An 18,104-nucleotide genomic window follows, 5' to 3' on the forward strand; every position below is an offset into this window, starting at 1 on the left:
TCTTGATTAAGTATTGCATGTATGTTCCAAGGTTCGTGGAGAGAGGTCTAGTACCCGAAGCGACATCTAGCCCCCTAGAGTCTTAACTCTTAATTAATCTTGATAAAACTATCAAATGCGTTGTTTTTTATCAAATTGTCTTAAACTAAGACATTGACAATGTGTTTCTTTTTTTAATAAGCGCAGTTAACAAACACGCGAAAGTGGCTTAACACGAAGCGCATCCTCTTTCGTCAGAGAGGTGATCGGCTCCACGCCGCGTTAAAACTAAAGACTTAAAATAGTTCCTACTACTATGTCAGATGGGCGATTTTAATAGTTATGAGTGGGGGGGGAATGCCATGGCCCAAACCAGGTGCAACTCATTACCAAACACAGTTAGGACTTTCAGACAAAAGTCGTGTTGGTTGTGTTTTACCTACTTTAATACCTGTGGCTGGCGACTGAGCGCGTTACACTGCAACTCACACGCAGAGTATGTTCAATGTGCAGTAGGTAGGACTTATATACGGGGCGTCACCTAGCATGCAAGACGTCATCAAGTAAATGATCAAACCCACGACAGTGGCTTAACACAGAGAGCATCGTCGGGAAGGTGATAGGTTCGAATCTCTGTTCGATACCGCGTATAACTAAAGACGTTAAAAATGGTTCCCACTCTGCTATGTCAGGTGTGCGACGTAAATAGTAAGAGTGGGGGGAATGCATTGGCCAAAAACAGGCGCAACTCGTTACCATACCAGTTGGGACTTCTCAGACAAAGGTCGTTTATCTGAGAGTTGGTTCTCTGATGAGCGAATAGACGCTTCACACCGCAATCATAAGCGGAGTATGTTTCAAGGTGTGTTTGTTAAAGTCTTGTACCCGAAGCGACACCAATCCCCCTAGAGTCTTAACTCTTATAAAGCAACTTGTCTATATTAACTAGAGTTGGCTCGATATAATTATCTCCCTATTGGCTAGTTTTCTATATGCATATATATTTCTCAATAAATCTATTTTCCTCACCCGGCATTACTATCTAAAAGAAAGTAAATATTTAATAATTTAAATGATTTTAAAAAGATTTTTTAAATTATATTTTTTCTTTACATTACCATCACCAAAGGGTTAATAATGATGATTACAATTTTAGTTTAATATTTGAACACACAAAATGTCGCCACAATCGAATTCTTTTAAAACAGAGTTTTCTTAAATTTATTATATTATAAGTTAAAATTTTCTTTTTTATTATTAGAAATTAAATACATCAATATAAGGTAAATAGCAACATGAAATTAAAAAAAGGAATTTATTTTTAATAAAGTAAAATAATGGGTCTTATCGTTCTGGGTAATGAGAGTTTACTATGGATTATTGGAGCACTATGAGTTTTAAACAAATATTCCTTGGAAAATTTGAGCTCGTTTATAGACATTTATTTCCCATATAGATCTGACATGGATCTTGAAGCAATTAAGCAGGCCGTTTTGTACATGTTAAAAATTGGAAGATTTCATTAAATAAAAGTTATCGCAAATATACTTAGTAAATAATATTGAGGGGTAAAAGAGATAACCTGATTATTTATGATACACCTTTCTAAAAAAAGAAATTATCAATGTCATTATAATACATGTATTTTTTATTATCAACCAAACTTTACATAATTATAATTATATAATTATTTAATTAACATTAGTTATAATTATTCTATTTCCAATTTATTATAGTTCACTATATAATATTAATTACATTTAATATATTTTTTAAATATAAAAAGGTTATAAAAGTCAAACAAATTTTAAGTATTTTTTGAGCAAAGCAGTGATGTTTAAAGCTTTTTAAAATAAAAAGAAATGGAAAATTATCAAATAAGTAGAAAAGTTAAATTTAAACTGATAAATTCATTAAAACAAGGATGACAACATCCATAAAAGCGAAGCTCTGAAACTGTAGGACAAACGGACATTAACACTTGTATAATGTCAGAACTGAATAATCAGAATGCGAATGTATAAGAGTCAAAGCAAAATTAAAAGTAAATTTGTTGAAAAACTGCTTGATACAGGATAATGATTATGGACATACTTACATTTTTAGGACTTGATTATAGAGTTGCTTCGCTTATAATATTGTACTTTGTTGTCCCAGGAATCAGTATACCAAAAATCAGACCAATCGGATAAATAGGTCACATACAAATTTGTTGTTAAAAACATGTTTAAAATGGACGTACGGACATTTTGGTAATGATTATAGAGTTGCTACGCTTTCTAAATCGTACCTAACTACTAAAGGAATCATCATGCAAAATTTGAAATCGATAGGACAATTCTAACATGTCTAAATTAACGAAAAAAGCTATCCGTTACGGACGTACGGACGGACGGACCGACCCTAATCATAGAAAAGCTTCGCTTTTAAAAATTATATTATCCGTTACAAGTGATCGTTATTAAGACTAAATAGATTTTCTATAAATACTATTTCCCATATTTCTAAACAATTATAAAAAAAATTTACTAACGAAAAAAATATTTAAATTCATTGCTTAGGTATAACAATTTAAGCCTGGAAATCTATTTCAGTTACTTGGTAAACGGCAAGGCCTAACGGTCAAACGGCAGTTCATACACATCCATAGATCAAAAAAAGCCAAAAAGAAAATTTAATAGAAATAGCTAAAGGGCAAAAAATAAATATTTTTCGCGCGTTTACATGTACTACGCGCGTCCTTGTGGGCTTGGTTTATTAGTCTATTGATGCCCAGCAGTCAGCCGTTTAGCCGCTATTATACTTATCAACTCTTTAAGTTCATATTAAATACAATTACATTAAATGCATTAGTTTTTAAAAATCAGGTATTTTTAACATTAAATATAATGAAATAACATTAATTACAATAATTATTATAATATGATAATAATAAATGCCTTTTAAATAATTTTTCATATTTGTTTTTAACCTTTAGTATTCATTAATTTTGAAAAATAATGAATTTTTTAAAAATTATATATACATATTTGGTACTGCCAGTAAAAATCTTAAGATATTAATGTTTGCATACCTTTTATTATAGATTACTGAAAGGAAAGGAAGGTTGCGGGTAAAATCATTAAAGGTTGTGTGTTTTAAGTCAAAAACAGTAGTAGAATGATTTGTTGTCTATAGTTCTTTTCAATAAGAAATACACATATTTAGTAAATATTATCGTTCTACTATTTTTAAGCCTTAAAACACACACTTTTACGGATTTTACCCGCAACCTTCCTTTCCTTTAAAAATAACAATTTAATAAGAAAGTCCTAAATGATGAAAATTGTGGTCAAAATGTCCATTTAAAATTGATCACAATGCTCGTAATTTTCTCATCAAGGCATCTTCAGTGGATCCGTTCTCTTGAGAACTTTCTATAATTCCTAAAAAAATAATATTTTTATTTAGTGAGGGGACATAAGGCTGCTAATTATAAATTTTTTTTCCCTTGGATATGATTTTAGAACCCCCACCAAATTCCAAGGTTATTATTCTGACTAAAAAGCTTTAATTGCAGCTAGCTCCCAAACGGCTGACAACCTGGTACCTTTACATATATCATGAGAACACGAAATGAATTAATATTTCCAATATCATATGCTATGAAAAAAAAACAGGTTTTAGGGGCATAATTTGTTGAAAATCGCTAAATAATTTTTCTTAAACAGAACTTCTCAACCCAATGAAGAAAATAAGATATTGATCATTAATTTTTGTCATTGGTAAATGGGTTAAATTAAGCAATAACTTTTGTTCTATTAAAAAAATTTGTATTTGTAAATTTCATGTAACTTTTTTTTTACCTGTAGCAGATACTTCTCTCTCCCTACCGCCAATATTCTGATTGATATGCGCCGCTTGTCTTTGATTCCGCCGCTCGCGCCGCTGGGCCACCAAGGCGGGGTCCATTCCCGCCGCAGATCCGCCGTTACCCCCCAGGGACTGGGGCATAGACTGGGAGGAAGAAACGGGGGGCGGAGGCTGATTTTCCTCTGCCTCCATCAGGATTTCTCTGAAAATAAAGAAGACATTGCAACAAACCAAAAATTTAAGGTATCTGTTCAACTACTGACTGCATATAGTCATATACAAAGTCAAAGATAATCTACATATGTGTATAAAGGACGTCATAATGTCAATCTAATTGTCTATGTCAAATGTTTCGTTGGGTCAAATCATGCTTTCAATCTTTTTGATCTTATAAGATGGATGTTCTTTCTTGTACTTGGCGTACAGACTCAATAATACGAACAGAAGATAAGATTTTAGCAGCCAAACAAACAGATATCCTACTACTCAATGTAACAATCAAGAGTACAAATTTTAACTCATAAAAAGTTCATCTTAGCCAAATAATGTGATGTTAAAAAAGGTCATAAAATCTTTATAATTAAAAGGGGGACGGACGGACAGACGTTACAAAGAATAGGGTAGCTTTGCCGGTACAATTTAAAAAAATACTTACACTAGATCTTTGTTAAAGTTTGAGTTTGGACCGCGTGACCGGCTTCGGTTCAGCTGCGCTCGTCTTTCCGCTGAAAATTAAATATATTATTGACATTTCCGTGGACAATCTATAGATAAGCAATCTGTAAGAAATGATTTTTCATCTTGAGAAATATTCTATCGCCTCCAACTTTTTTTAAAATAAAAAATGGCCATATAAAAACAAAAAATAACGCACATAAATGTTAGAAGCATAATAATTTAAAGTCAAATGAAATATCCCACCTTTTACCATAAATTGAGTTAAAATTGAAGTAAAGTATTTATCAAGAAAATAGTGACTTAAAGCAATATTTTCCGTAAAAAATAATTTTCATCAAGGTGGATATTTAAAAAACAAATATCTTAGTTAAGTTTAAGTACATTTTTTGTGCTACCTTCAACCACCTTTGCTGGCAATTTAAATCATAATAATAAGTATGCTATAATTACCCAAAATTTAATTAAATTGAATAAAATTAAGGGAAGAATAAATTGGATTTTAAAATTGTTTCTCCCATAATCCAATCCTAAAGTCAAACACGCCACACACAAGCAAACAAAGATCACAACCGACCCTACCGATCAATATTGGCAATCATTTGATCAAGACGCGACAGAATAGCGGTATCTAATAATATATAATAAGCTTTATACATGTGATTTAGCTTTTAAAATGATAGAACAAGTACATCAAAAAAGTTACAATAGGAAAGAGTTTTTGTATTTAGGAGGAGCTACAATGAATATTTACAATTTTGTACAAATTATAAAAAAGCCCGCGAAAATGCTTACCTCCAGCAGCACGTGGTGCGCGCTTGCGCTTTTGGTCACGTGAGAAGGCAGAACCGGTTTTCAATGCCTCCAACAAACTAAAATAATATTCATTATTATTACTTTATGTTTTCACTTTTAAAATCAAAGAAAATGGCGTTATCCTCTTAGAACCCCACCCCTTTTCCTCCACCCCCCCCCCCCCCCCGAGGGCCAACAACTATTTTAGGTTACGTTAGGTTATGGGCTAGGGATCCGAGCGCTGCGGCTAGGCATGTAAAGGGGCCGAGCGCTCCGGCTAGGCAGGCTAGGAAGCCGAGCGCTGCGGCCAGAGTTCATAGTTCGCTGTCGGGAGGGGGGGGGGGGGATTACTCAAATTTTCAAAATTAAAAAAAAAATTCTAAGAGGATATTACCAGTAAATTTTTTGAAAATAGAACAGTAACTTGTAATACAGAAATTAAGTAGGGAAACTCCTATTTAGTAGAAGTAATATTAAACTACTAAATTTCTTGAATTAGGAAAGCTTTAGAACAAATAATTGATGCTTTATTAATGTTTATTTAGTGTTAAGTTATAGCAAAGATTTTCAGGAAAGCTTTTCTAAATATTGTTTACCTGTCCATGACACCTTCTTGGTCGTCAGGTGCATTGAAATCCACCAGAGCACGTTTCTTAGCAGCACGCTCGGATCTCTCCTAAAGATTTAATAAATTATTAATCCATAGATGTCCAAGGGTGGGGTAAATTTTACCCTCCTCGAACTTTGAAACCCCCTATCTTATCCCCCTCAATGAAAAGGACGTTCCTGCATTAATCCGACGGTTAAAGTAGCAGCATGTCTGTCTGTATGTATTTAGCGCAGGATTTCACTAACCACTGAACCGATATGGTTCTCCTTTACAGTGAAGTTTATTATAGTTCCCTGGAAGGTTAATAGCTATTTTTATTTTACGTGTAAAAACTAAAATTTATAGTGGACTTACCCCCTTACCCTAAGTGTCCCTAGATGCATCTAGGGGTGTAGCCACAGGAGAAAATTGAATGATTTATAAAACACTATTAATTCTGGCAGTAATTTAAGTAACCGAAACTCTGTGTAAAAGGTTTAAAACCAAACATCAAAAATCGCATCAGAAAGAATATAATCCTTATATAAAATTAGAATCTCTAACTGCTAACCGCTAACCGCTGAACCGATACGGTTCTCCTTCACAGGGTAGTTTCTATTTTTATTTTTTGGGTTGTCGAAATCAACACACCTCCTACTTTAAGTGCCCTAAGAGGTCTCTAGGGGCGTAGCTGCTAACAACTAAAAAATTCACTAATCCCTGAATCTGATTAATAAAATATTGTTACCTTATCCGCCTTCTCCCTGGCCTCTCTAGCCCGCGCCAATTTGGCCTCATTCTCTCTTTCTTTCAGCATGCTCTCATGCGCGCTCTTAAACTGATCCTATATACAAAAACACAAAATTATATCATTGTATGGTTTATAGGTATTGTGGGAGGTTACTATCACCCTCCCAAGAGAAATTACCCATAGAAAAGAAATTTCAATAATAAGTCCCGCTAGGCGGCGCCTCTGTAGAGTGCCTAAACTTTTTCTATTTAAAACTACAATTTAAAGTTGAGGTCTAGCCCCCCTCCCTCACCTCCATTGACCCTAGAGGCCCCTAGGCGCGTAGCAGCTAATAGAAAATAGGGAATATTCAATAATTTTGTGGTGTGTGATTGCCCGCTGTGATCTCGTATACGGCTAAACTGACCGGTCCACAATGGCTTAAGACAGGTTTTAGGCTATGCGTCTAGTCGAAGGGTTCTGCACCCTCCTAAGATAAAAGAAAAAAGACATTTCCCCCCTCCCCCGCCCTAACTGTCCATTTATTTTGAACCCTTTTAAAGAAATTTTATTTTTTCTGTTTAATCGATTTTCAACAGGGAGGAAGGCGACATTGGGCTGCTATTAAAGTTGACCCAAAAGTTTTAGAGTATAGTTTTTATTTGTTGGCTTGACAACTTTGCGGTATTTTTGGAATTTTGATTGGTTGGTTCATTCGGTTGACTGTCAAAACGTTTCAACCAATAATTGTATTCTACAGAAGAGATAATTTTGTGCATCATCATAGAGTACATCAATTTACCGGCCATTGTATTATCCCTTTAGATTTCTGGATTTTTAAAATTTACCTTAAATGTCTTAACATCTGTAAAGAATTCTTCTAAAGTGTATTTCTGTTTGTCAAACACAAAATATTCTGCCAGTGCTGAAATTATAAAAAATACATTAATAAATTGTTAGACAAGAGTTATAAAGTTTATCTTTTTAAAAGGGAGGAGTAGGTTGCGCTAAAACTTCGTAAAGGTGTGAGTTTTAAGGCTTAAAAATAGTAGTAGAACGGTAATATACACTAAATTTGTATTTCTTATTGAAGAGAACTACAGACAATTTTTTTTTAAAGTTAACTTAAATTTTTACCGTTCTACTACTATTTTTGACTTAAAACTCACAACCTTTACGGATTTTTAGCGAAACCTACCCCTCCCTTTATCAAACCGTTAACATTTTTATCTTTGTAAGAAGAGAACGTTGAATCAGTGCTATAACTCCCATCCCTCCCCCCCTTAAATTTTTGAAGGAAATAATGATTTTATGCCCTAAGGGAGGTGTATAATTATATTTATTTATAATTCATTGTCTTATAACTTGGGATTTCTGGGTTTAAGAGCATTATAGTCGACAGAAAAAAATTATAAAATTTATATTTACCTCCGTACAGAGTGTCCATATTTTGACACATTGTTTGTAGCACATTACACTGTTGCCGAGTTTCTAAAAAAAAATATTAAAAATATTAATATTATTTACTAAATAATAAAACTACAAGCGACTACCTATGCCCCTAGCGTATTTGAAGATAAAAATAGCATAATACCATCCCAAGACTTAAATCTTAAAGTAGCCGTAACCCATTCTCGGACACATGTGAAGCTCTTCTAAAATGTAGATCTTAATCGGTTTAGTAGCTATTGAGATCTTCAGCTTCCGACAAAAGGTACCTTACTTCTTTATATTATAGGATGGTCATTAGTCTATATAAGTAAATAAAGAATGATAATGAAGCAGGTAGCTTTGAAATCAACATTAAATCTAATATTTTTTTTTAATTTCATGAAATTCTTTTAATTAATAGCGCAAATGTAGATTTAGGTAATTAACTCTGACATCTGTGATTGAAAAAGCTTAAATGTCATACATCATTCAACCAATTTGAGCGCAGGTAGTTTTCAATCCACCTAACAAAATTAATTAAATTAAATTGTATTTGTGATTTTAAATAAAGAATTATACAAACAACGAATTTTATAAAAAAAAATCTCTGTTACATTAAAATTCTTTTGATCTTATATAGTGTAATGGATTGGTCATAACCCCCCAAAAAATAGCATATACATCTTAGATTTAACTCTTAAATTAATTATACTTTTTAGGTACATTGATCAATAATAAGTGTTACATAGCTATTTTTAGAAATGTTCAAATGGATTATGGAAAAGCAAAAGATACATAAACTAATTTATGACAACTGCTAAAATCAAATCTCGCTATAAAATGGAGCTCTTTTGAGATAGTTGGTCAAAGTCATTTTGAGCTTAAATGTGGAGAGCTTTAGTTTGCTTTAAATGATATTGTAATCAAAACCATGAACAATCACTCAATCATTCAAATTTTACCTTTAGAAAATTGTCCCATAGACTCCTCGAACCTGTCATCCGGATCCAAGGCGCCTCTGGCCGCATTCTGCAGGTCCATCTCCAGGTTCTTGATGGAATTGTCCATCTGCTTTAAAGCCTACAAATAAACAATATAAGTATGAAAATAAGATAAAAACTAGACAAATGTAAATTGTTCTTTGACTGACAGAAAGACACAGACAAGCATGTTATTTAAAAGTCTTTTAGAGTCATGCCATTGACGGAAGACATTATTTGTTGGAAAAGATACATTATATATACTTTTCCAGTATGGCTTCGAAACCGATTGATATCCGATGGATCAGAACCGGTTCCTAATCATCCTGAAAAAATATGCATAGCACCGTATTACAGACAATTACCCACGAAGGTTAAAATTAAAATCATAAAATTAATACCAGGCTAACAAAACTGGATATAATCTTATGATTTTTAATTTTAATAACTGCAGAAAGCTGTCTATAGTAGCGATAATTTTGATCTAATTGAAAGTCTGTTGAGGAAATATTTTACCTTCATGACACCATCCATAGAAACTCTGGCGGCCTTGTCCACATATGGAAGCTCCTCCTGAAAACGCAGGAAGAAATTAAACTATCTGTTATGATATTACAGTAAAACACTAGAGGGGGAAGGGATTAAATAACTATATTTCTCTATCCCATTGAATTGTGCCGACTCTCAATTGGGTCTTTGAAAATCAACTAATGCAATGGTGTCGGGAATATTACAATAGCCAAGTAACAGAATATAATTTGCTTGTAAGGTCATTGAAAAAGAGAGGTAGCAATCTGTATATAATTATACATCTATACTATAGATCTGTTGTTATGATTATATAATCGATTTTTACAAAATATTGCTTTACGAGATCTATTAGTAGTCCCAGATTCCCTGCCTTATATCTGTTATACATGAGTATTCGAAAATTCGAAGATCAATTCATTCACATTCCATATTATGGTAAACATAATTAACCCTTTTCTAGGCTGTAGATTAAAATTATTGCTTGAAAAGTTCTTGAGTGAACAAATATGATAAACTTTGTATAGCTTCGAAACCGATTAATACCCTATTCATATTAAATTCATGTAAAGCATCGTATTACAGACAATTTTCCACGAATATTAAAATAAAAATCATAAAATTAATACCAGTTTTGTTAGCCCGGGCCTTTTGCCGTTCGGGGCTTACAATACTGGTTTTAATCTTATAAATTTACATTTAAATATCCGCGGAAATCTGTTTATAACACAATGCTGTAAATAACTATTAAAACTTACATAAAACTGCAGCAGGTCGGGATAATCTTTCTCACAGGTCTCAACAAGAAAATGTAACAACGTCTTGTTTTCCCTGAACACAAGAATAATGAATTATCTTATATTGATCTATCACTGGTTAGTTACAAATGTTAGGAAAACTAGAAGTAGCAAGAGATCATTTAAAATATTAAAGAGATCCTATTTAAAACAAGATTAGCTTTTATGAAAAATGATGACTTTTAAAGCTAAATAAAGTTTGTTGTTAATTCATTTGGATGGAAAAACGGATATACAAACGGACAGACATTAAAATGGACGGGCGGCAAAGAAGTGAAAACTATATGCATTTTTTAAAAGGTTCTAACGATGAATTGAATTAACCTGTCTTTTGTATTGCTAAGCTTTGGAAGGTAGGAGATATCAAATCCAACACTCTGCTCGTTTTTGCTAAAAATAAAATATTAATCAAAATAGGCTAGGTTAAGAAGGGTCTAATTCACTAAAATACTGTGTCCAGGGGTCAGATTTGGCTATTTTTAAGGGTTGGAGAATTTAATTTTGAAATTTACGCCAAACAATTAACCGTCTTAAGATAAATTGAAAATAATAGAAAATTTTCCCTTACCAGAGCTGGATCTTTAAATCATTTTAGTGGTGAGCCAGATCGGGGTGCGCCCAATTTCAGCCAATTACAGCGCGGCATTTCATAAAATGCTGTGCTCTCATTGGTGGAAGGTTGGCTCACCCCGATCTGGCACACCACTAGAATGATTTAAAGATCCAGCTTAGTATATTTTGTCTTTGTATGAATTTTAAGAAAAAAATGTAATTTTACATATTTTATAATGTTTTTACCAGGGTGGAGGGAGGAGACATTAAATTAGTCCCCAAAGTTTAATAACAACGTTTTCTTATTCGTTGGCTCAAAAACTTTGGAGACTTTACTTAAATTTCAATTGGTTGCTTCATTAAGTTGAGTGTTCAATCTACTGAATTTAATCTACATAAATTGTAATTTTGTCTTTCACCATTGGGGACAGTACATCAATTTTCGGCCATTGTCCTATCCTTTCATATACCTGGGTTTAACTTTTCCTGGAAGCCTTACCTGCCAGTGTTCATGATGTTACCAATCAAAAGAATTATTTCCAACAGTTTTGCAAACTTCTTAGATTTCTTTACCTAAGAAAATTATTTCAGTCAAGAGAATCTCCAAAATAAATTTCAGATGCTTATTTATGAAGCTGTCGAGCAAATGACATTTTGCCCAATAAGAAAAATCTCGTATCATGGAAAGAAAACGAAGTAGTGGGTTTTGTCGTATTTTCACAGTAGCTTTTGATAGGTTATGTTAGGTTAGGTAAATATTAATGATTGTCCCGAAGGGTTAGAGCCCCCCGCAAGGGCTAGAAATATCAGAAAAGGTACTGTGAAAATACGACGAAACGCCCCTTAAGAGGTGATGTCACGAAAGGGACTATACCCGAAATTTCGGATACTTATTTAAAAAGCTGTCGAGCTAATTATATTTCAATTGAAAAATCTCGTCATTTGAGTTAAAGACAGAAGGACAGACTGAAAAGGTGATTTATATAAGAGAAGCATTGACCCTAGCCCATAGGGATTGGTTTGGATAAAAAAATACCCTAAAACCATCCAAAAACATATATATATATAAAGATTCCCTAAATAGTACAACCCATTCGAACCAGCAATTTTTGAGATCTTAAGCTTCAAACAAACAAAAACCTTACTACTTTATAAATAGGATAGACACAATGTTCAGGGGAACTATCACAAATAAATCTGATTCACAGCTGCTAAATACATTTGATAATCAAATCCCCCGTTAGTTCTAACAAGCGGCTACGCCCCTAGAAGCTTCAAGGAGGGTTGTGGTACCCGTAACCCTTACTCAAAATAGTTACAACGGCCTTTCCAGGACCTTTGAGAAGCTACTCTGTAAAGGTAACTCACATTTAAAGTGATCAAAAGAGAAGCTTCGCTACTTTTTACGGTACGCATAGAGAACGCATCTACGCCAATGGATTTATTATTACGTGGATGTTAAACCAGATTATCATGTACTTTAATAAAATGAAACTTATAGCGGGCAAAAATAACGATCCTCCCATGTCCTCTCTTTAACACATCCCCTTTCATTCTAATGGATGAGTGAAATGGCAGGGAAAATAGCAACCAAAATTGGCGACAATTTTTCACAAGTTATAATATCCACGTATATTCTACATCCATTTATGCACCGTAGCGTAGTAATTTAGTAAATATTAATAATATGCAGTCAACTAACAAATAGGGAAGTCAAAGGTTCAGAGTTTCCCAACAAAACAGCGAAATAATTTAAGGAAATTTAAGCCAGCGAATAAATCAATATACAACCATTTATTTTCAAATATTCAATTGCTGTAAAACTAAAAAGCGAAATTCAATATATATTTCTGTCAGTCTAAATGACACTAACTTTTAAATTTCAATTAAAGGTAATTTATTTTCCAGTATGGCTTCGAAACCGATTGATAAACGCTGAATAAGAACAGGTAAGGCATACTGAAATTCATGTATCGTGTTATATCCAGTTTTATACGACTATAAAACTGTACTGTACTGGTATTAATATTATAATTGTACATTTTATATCCGCAGAAAGCTGTTTAGTGTTTATATTACGAGGCGATAAATAACTATATCTAAACTAATTTTTTCAGTTATAGTCATGTTAAGTTTGTGCTATTTTTGTGAGTTTCAATTGCTGTTTTGTATAAACAGTAAAGGTTGATGGCCTTTCCCCATCCTATTCAGAAATACTCATGGTGTACCATCAATTCCCCCAGGGAGGGATGGAACATAGGAATGACAATTGTAGTAGTACCCAAAGTTTTAAAACAAACTTATCTTTATTGGATAAAAACTTTAATATTTAATTTTTATTTTTTGGTTCAAAACTAAGAGTGTAATAAAGTTTCAATCAATAGTTTAAACCTACAAAAGAGGTAATTTTGTTTTTCATTGTTAAGGGTTTATATCAATTTATTAATACAGAACCGAATAGGTATCATTTCAACATCCCCTTCCTATTTATTGCTATTGCATACAATTAAGTATGTAATAACATGCGGGAATGAAGGCCCACCAACCCGAATAACACTATTACACACCCCTTTTTGGTAATCGTAAGGCATGACATTAGTGTTCATACGTATCAACGGATTAATTGTTACTTGAATATTGAACCACATTATCCTGGAATTTAATAAAGTGAAACTTGAAGCTGGCTGAAATTACGCCCCAGCCCCTTTCCTACTGGATAAACGAGCTGACCAATAAATGATTTCCATGTCAGCAACATAAATAGTAGATTTTTCCCCCTTTCATAACTTCCACGTCTATTTTATATTTATTATTTTATCAAACATTAAAAATTCGTCACTAAGCAAAGAAGTAATATTCTGCAGACAGTGGAAAAAATTAAATATATAAAACATTTTTAATTAAATAAAATATTAGGACTTCAGTTCAAAAAGTAATTATACGCTAAAAAATGTTGATCTTTCAGAAGCTTTTCATTTTGTAATTAATTAAATAAAATAATCTTTGTATTTGCTATTTTTTAAAAGTATGTTCTGCTATTTTGAATAACCACTGAATGACATTACGTCAACTATTCTTGTGTATGTGTTAGTAAAGATGTTCTTATGAAAAGGGTAAATTCTATCAGTTTAGCGTATAGGAATGGGAAAAGGGAAAGAAACTTAATCTTAATCCATATTAACAAATTTTGTCTTTAAAATATGCTGAGTTTTAACTTTTAAAACAGTATCGATATAATTATCATATTCAAATAATCCTAAAATGAAAGTATTTCCTTTACTGTATCCTGTTTTAAGCAATTTTGCAAAAAAAATTATGTACATTTTTGTTCAGACTTACAAATTAATTTTCTGCTTATCGTGTCCATCTTTCTGATTTTAGTGCTTCACTTATATGGATGTTGTCATCCTTGTTTTTTACTATGCTTAATGCATTTTGGCTATTGTAAAATTATTTATTTGACGCCAATGTATAGAGACTATTTGTAAATTGATTTTGGTTCAAAATGTGTACATTCAGAGTTCTACCTCAGTTGTAAATAAACAGCCAACCAAGTATTTAAAACCTTAGCATTTTTGGATGCTGTATAAGTATAGGTATGGATGTCAACTCATTAAAAATGTGTTTGCATAATACATTAACTTAGTTTCTGTGTAAGATAGGCGTCTGTTTTTGTGTGAGAAGATTTGTAACCATCTTGTAACAAATAAATAACCTTCCTTATTGACTGTTTCCCTTTTCATATTACTACCGGTTACGCCCCTAGAGGCATCTAGGGGCACTTGAGGCAATGGAGGGAGGAATTCAATCCTCAACTTTCAATTTAAGTTTTAAAAAGAAAAGAAAAAATAGAGAGGACACTTTTTTCTAGGGGTGATATTTTTTGGAAAGTGAAGGTAGCCTACCCAATTATTGTTATAAATATTCCCTTGACATATAAGGAAATTAACTAGAAGAACCATATCGGTTACGTGTGTAGTGAGATCCTTCGCTACATCCACACACACATACACCCACACACAGATAGACATCCTGTAACTTTTAATAATGGTTATTATAGAAAATTATTAATAAAAAAAAGTCTTTAAAGACCGATGAAAATAACAAAAAACATAATACTTTATTTCATATAAAAAGTATTCATTTAAATATATTATTACTTTAGTTTTAGTATAAAAATCTTGCATTTAAAATTGTAAAAATTTAAAATGATTATGAAAGTTAAACTTTAAACAATGACATGACAATACTTATTTTAGACAAGAAATCATTGTATCAAAATTAAAGAATACATTTCAGATTATAATGAACTTTCCAAAACTGAGTTTCTTTTTATTCATGATGATAATTGTTTTGTGCCTTTTCATTTTAACTTCAGAAGGATGTCTTTCAAGTTAGTTTTTACATTTTTAAAAGCGAAGCTTTTCTATAATTAGGGTAGGTCCGTCCGTAACGGATAACTCTTTTCGTTAATTTAGGCATGTTAGAATTGTCCTATCAATTTCAAACTTTGCATGATGATTCCTATAACAGTTAGGTACGAGTTAGAAAGCGAAGCAACTCTATAATCGTTAACAGAAAGCCCGTACGTCCATTTTAAACACGTTGATTTTTTTACTTTTTTAATAGTTTTTTTTCGCTAATTTAGGCATGTCAGAATTGTCCTATCGATTTCAAATTTTGCATGGTGATTCCTGTAATAGTTAGGTACGAGTTAGAAAGCGTAGCAACTCTATAATCATTACCAGAATGTCCGTACGTCCATTTTAAACATGTTGATTTTTTTTACATTTTTAACAACAAATTTGTATGTGACCTAATTATTTGATTGGTCTGATTTTTGGTATACTGATTCCTGGGACATCGAAGTACAATATTATAAGCGAAGCAACTCTATAATCAAGTCCTAAAAATGTAAGTATGTCCATAATCATTATCCTGTATCAAGCAGTTATTCAACAAATTTACTTACAATTTTGCTTTGACTCTTATACATTCGCATTCTGATTATTCAGTTCTGACATTACACAAGTGTTAATGTCCGTTTGTCCTACCGTTTCAGAGCTTCGCTTTTATGGATGTTGTCATCCTTGTTATGTAATAAATTTATCCAATTGGTCGGATTTTTGAAATACTGATTCCTAGGACAACAAAGTACATTGTTATAAGCGAAGCATCTCTATAACCAAGTCCTAAAAATGTATGTATGTTCTTAAACACAATCCTGTATGTAAGCAGTTTTTTCAGCCGATTTACTTTGTTTTTTTTTCGACTTTTATACATTTATATTCTGATTATTAAGTTCTGACACTAAACAAGTGGTTATGTTCATTTGTCCTATCGTTTCAAAGATTCGCTTTCATGGATGTTGTCATCCTTGTTTTTTCAGGAATCATTACTGACCACTTAAGTTTTTTAATAGCTCATAATCTCAATTTTGTTGTAAAGCTAGCAGTCTAAACTTTTTAATAAATAATTTAGTCCTAGAGAAGGGTTAATTTTGTTTATCAGCATTTGAAATAGGGATGGGAATCCGTCGAATTTTTGGGCCGGATTCGGATTCCGGATTCTGAAGGAATCCGTCAAAAAAAAGTGACGGATTCTTGCGGATTCCGGATTCTTATTTTTGGTGGATTCCGGTTTCGGATTCCGGATTCTAGCAGTATTTTAAAGGCCGTCCGTCAGAGAGGGATAGCTTTTTTTGTTAATTTATCACTATGTTACTTGGTTGAAGCCTTGATTTGTTTAAAGTGTTGACTTCCAGCATAACTAAAACATTTACATCACATTAGTAATTATTAAAATTTGTTATGCAGAAATTGAATAGCTCATCACGTGATCGCTGGCCTGACAATGAGAGCTCTGTGTTATCAGCTGGTATATCAACTTCGTGGTTTATGTGGGAAGAAATGGGGGGGGGGGTGGTGGGGGGGAAGGTGGTGTGTTGGGGGGGGGGGGGGTGATCTTTGCCAAGAGGGAGTTGTAAGAAAAAATTCAAGACGGTATTTTTAGCCTACCAATTTAGAATCCGGAATCCGCTATAAAAAACGGATTCCGGATACGGATTCGGATTCCAAAATTGGCCGAAAATTGGGCGGATTCCGGATCCGGATTCTCATCACTAATTTGAAATATACATCAATTCATCGACCATTCTTTTATCTCTAAAGATTCCTAAGAAAGCTATTTACTCTGCTATTAGAAACAATTATCCTTGTTTTTTTTTATAATACTAAATTACTATTCAGATGATTTCTACCAGTGTAATAGTGACAGCGAATGCACGCCCGGGTATATTTGCCAATCCATTGACAACAGGTAAAGCACGGAGTAACGGACGAGAGTAGGTCCGTCTGTACGTCTAAACCACTCATAACTAAGGGAATGTTCGTCTGTCTGATCATAATTCTACACGCACACTAAATAGGCTTTTTATTTCATTATAATTCAACTAGCGGCTTCGCCCCTAGCCTCTAGGGGCTTTGCCCCAAGAGATGACAACAAAAAAAATTCAAAAAAAATAAGAAGAACTAAAGAATTTTTCTACAAAAGAAATCTTCTAAAAAAGAAAATTTCTACATAAGAATTCTTCTACAAAAAAAATTTCTACATAAGAATTCTTCTACAAAAAAAAAAAAAAAAAAAAAAAAAAAAAAAATGGGGGGAATTTTTTTTGTTTTTGGGGGGGTTGGGGGTGTCCCACCCCCCAAGAAAATAGCTTAAAACCACCACAGGACCAATAGGTATATACCCTGAAGAGTAGAATCCAATCGGTTCAGTGGTTACCGAGATCTTAAGGGACAGACAGACGGACAGACATCAAGCTACTTTGTATTATAGATAGTTGTATATTATCTTGAGCCTTTTCTTTTCTTCCTTTTTATCTTTGCGACTGCGCCCCTAGAATCCGAGGATATGCTGAGCTTCACTGTAAAGAAGAACCATAACGGTTCAATGGTTAGTGAGATTCTACGCAACAGACAAGAAAATCTTACTACTTTATATACTAGGAGGATTTAGAAACATAGATAGACAATCATAAATTATGAATTCTATTATTTTTTAGGAATACAAGATGTGTTTATATTGGAAGAATTGGAAAATAAACTTCTATTGATATTTATATTTTAATTTTACTTAAAAATTGATTTCAAATATACCATTTGTTAAATTTACTTAATTTAAAATATTTTTAG

The 18,104-nt window shown here is 32.8% G+C and overlaps 1 protein-coding gene and 1 long non-coding RNA gene across 5 annotated transcripts in view; one reads left to right on the top strand and one right to left on the bottom strand.

The window, feature by feature from the left end:
- Positions 1–3,186: 3,186 nt before the first annotated feature.
- The window catches only part of LOC145333938 (protein diaphanous-like), a 202,676-nt gene continuing 187,758 nt past the window's right edge, over positions 3,187–18,104 (bottom strand). For all 4 annotated transcript variants that reach the window (XM_080179195.1, XM_080179194.1, XM_080179197.1 and 1 more), the window contains 13 exons: positions 11,408–11,481; positions 10,681–10,746; positions 10,318–10,390; positions 9,548–9,604; positions 9,014–9,131; positions 8,049–8,111; positions 7,469–7,545; positions 6,639–6,734; positions 5,898–5,977; positions 5,302–5,378; positions 4,487–4,556; positions 3,825–4,033; positions 3,187–3,404 (listed from right to left, as the gene is read on the bottom strand). In XM_080179195.1, the coding sequence (XP_080035321.1) occupies positions 3,334–3,404; positions 3,825–4,033; positions 4,487–4,556; positions 5,302–5,378; positions 5,898–5,977; positions 6,639–6,734; positions 7,469–7,545; positions 8,049–8,111; positions 9,014–9,131; positions 9,548–9,604; positions 10,318–10,390; positions 10,681–10,746; positions 11,408–11,481 (1,131 nt within the window). In that variant the 3' untranslated portion in view covers positions 3,187–3,333. The remainder of the gene's footprint in view (positions 3,405–3,824; positions 4,034–4,486; positions 4,557–5,301; positions 5,379–5,897; positions 5,978–6,638; positions 6,735–7,468; positions 7,546–8,048; positions 8,112–9,013; positions 9,132–9,547; positions 9,605–10,317; positions 10,391–10,680; positions 10,747–11,407; positions 11,482–18,104) is intronic.
- On the top strand, positions 15,190–18,077 carry LOC145333939 (uncharacterized). The gene is made up of 3 exons (XR_013884656.1): positions 15,190–15,301; positions 17,157–17,226; positions 17,975–18,077. It is a non-coding gene; the product is annotated as an uncharacterized LOC145333939 (long non-coding RNA).

Source organism: Acartia tonsa, chromosome 12 (genome assembly GCF_053477335.1).
Source record: "Acartia tonsa isolate MP-2025a chromosome 12, ASM5347733v1, whole genome shotgun sequence".
NCBI classification, from domain to species: Eukaryota; Metazoa; Arthropoda; class Copepoda; order Calanoida; family Acartiidae; genus Acartia; species Acartia tonsa.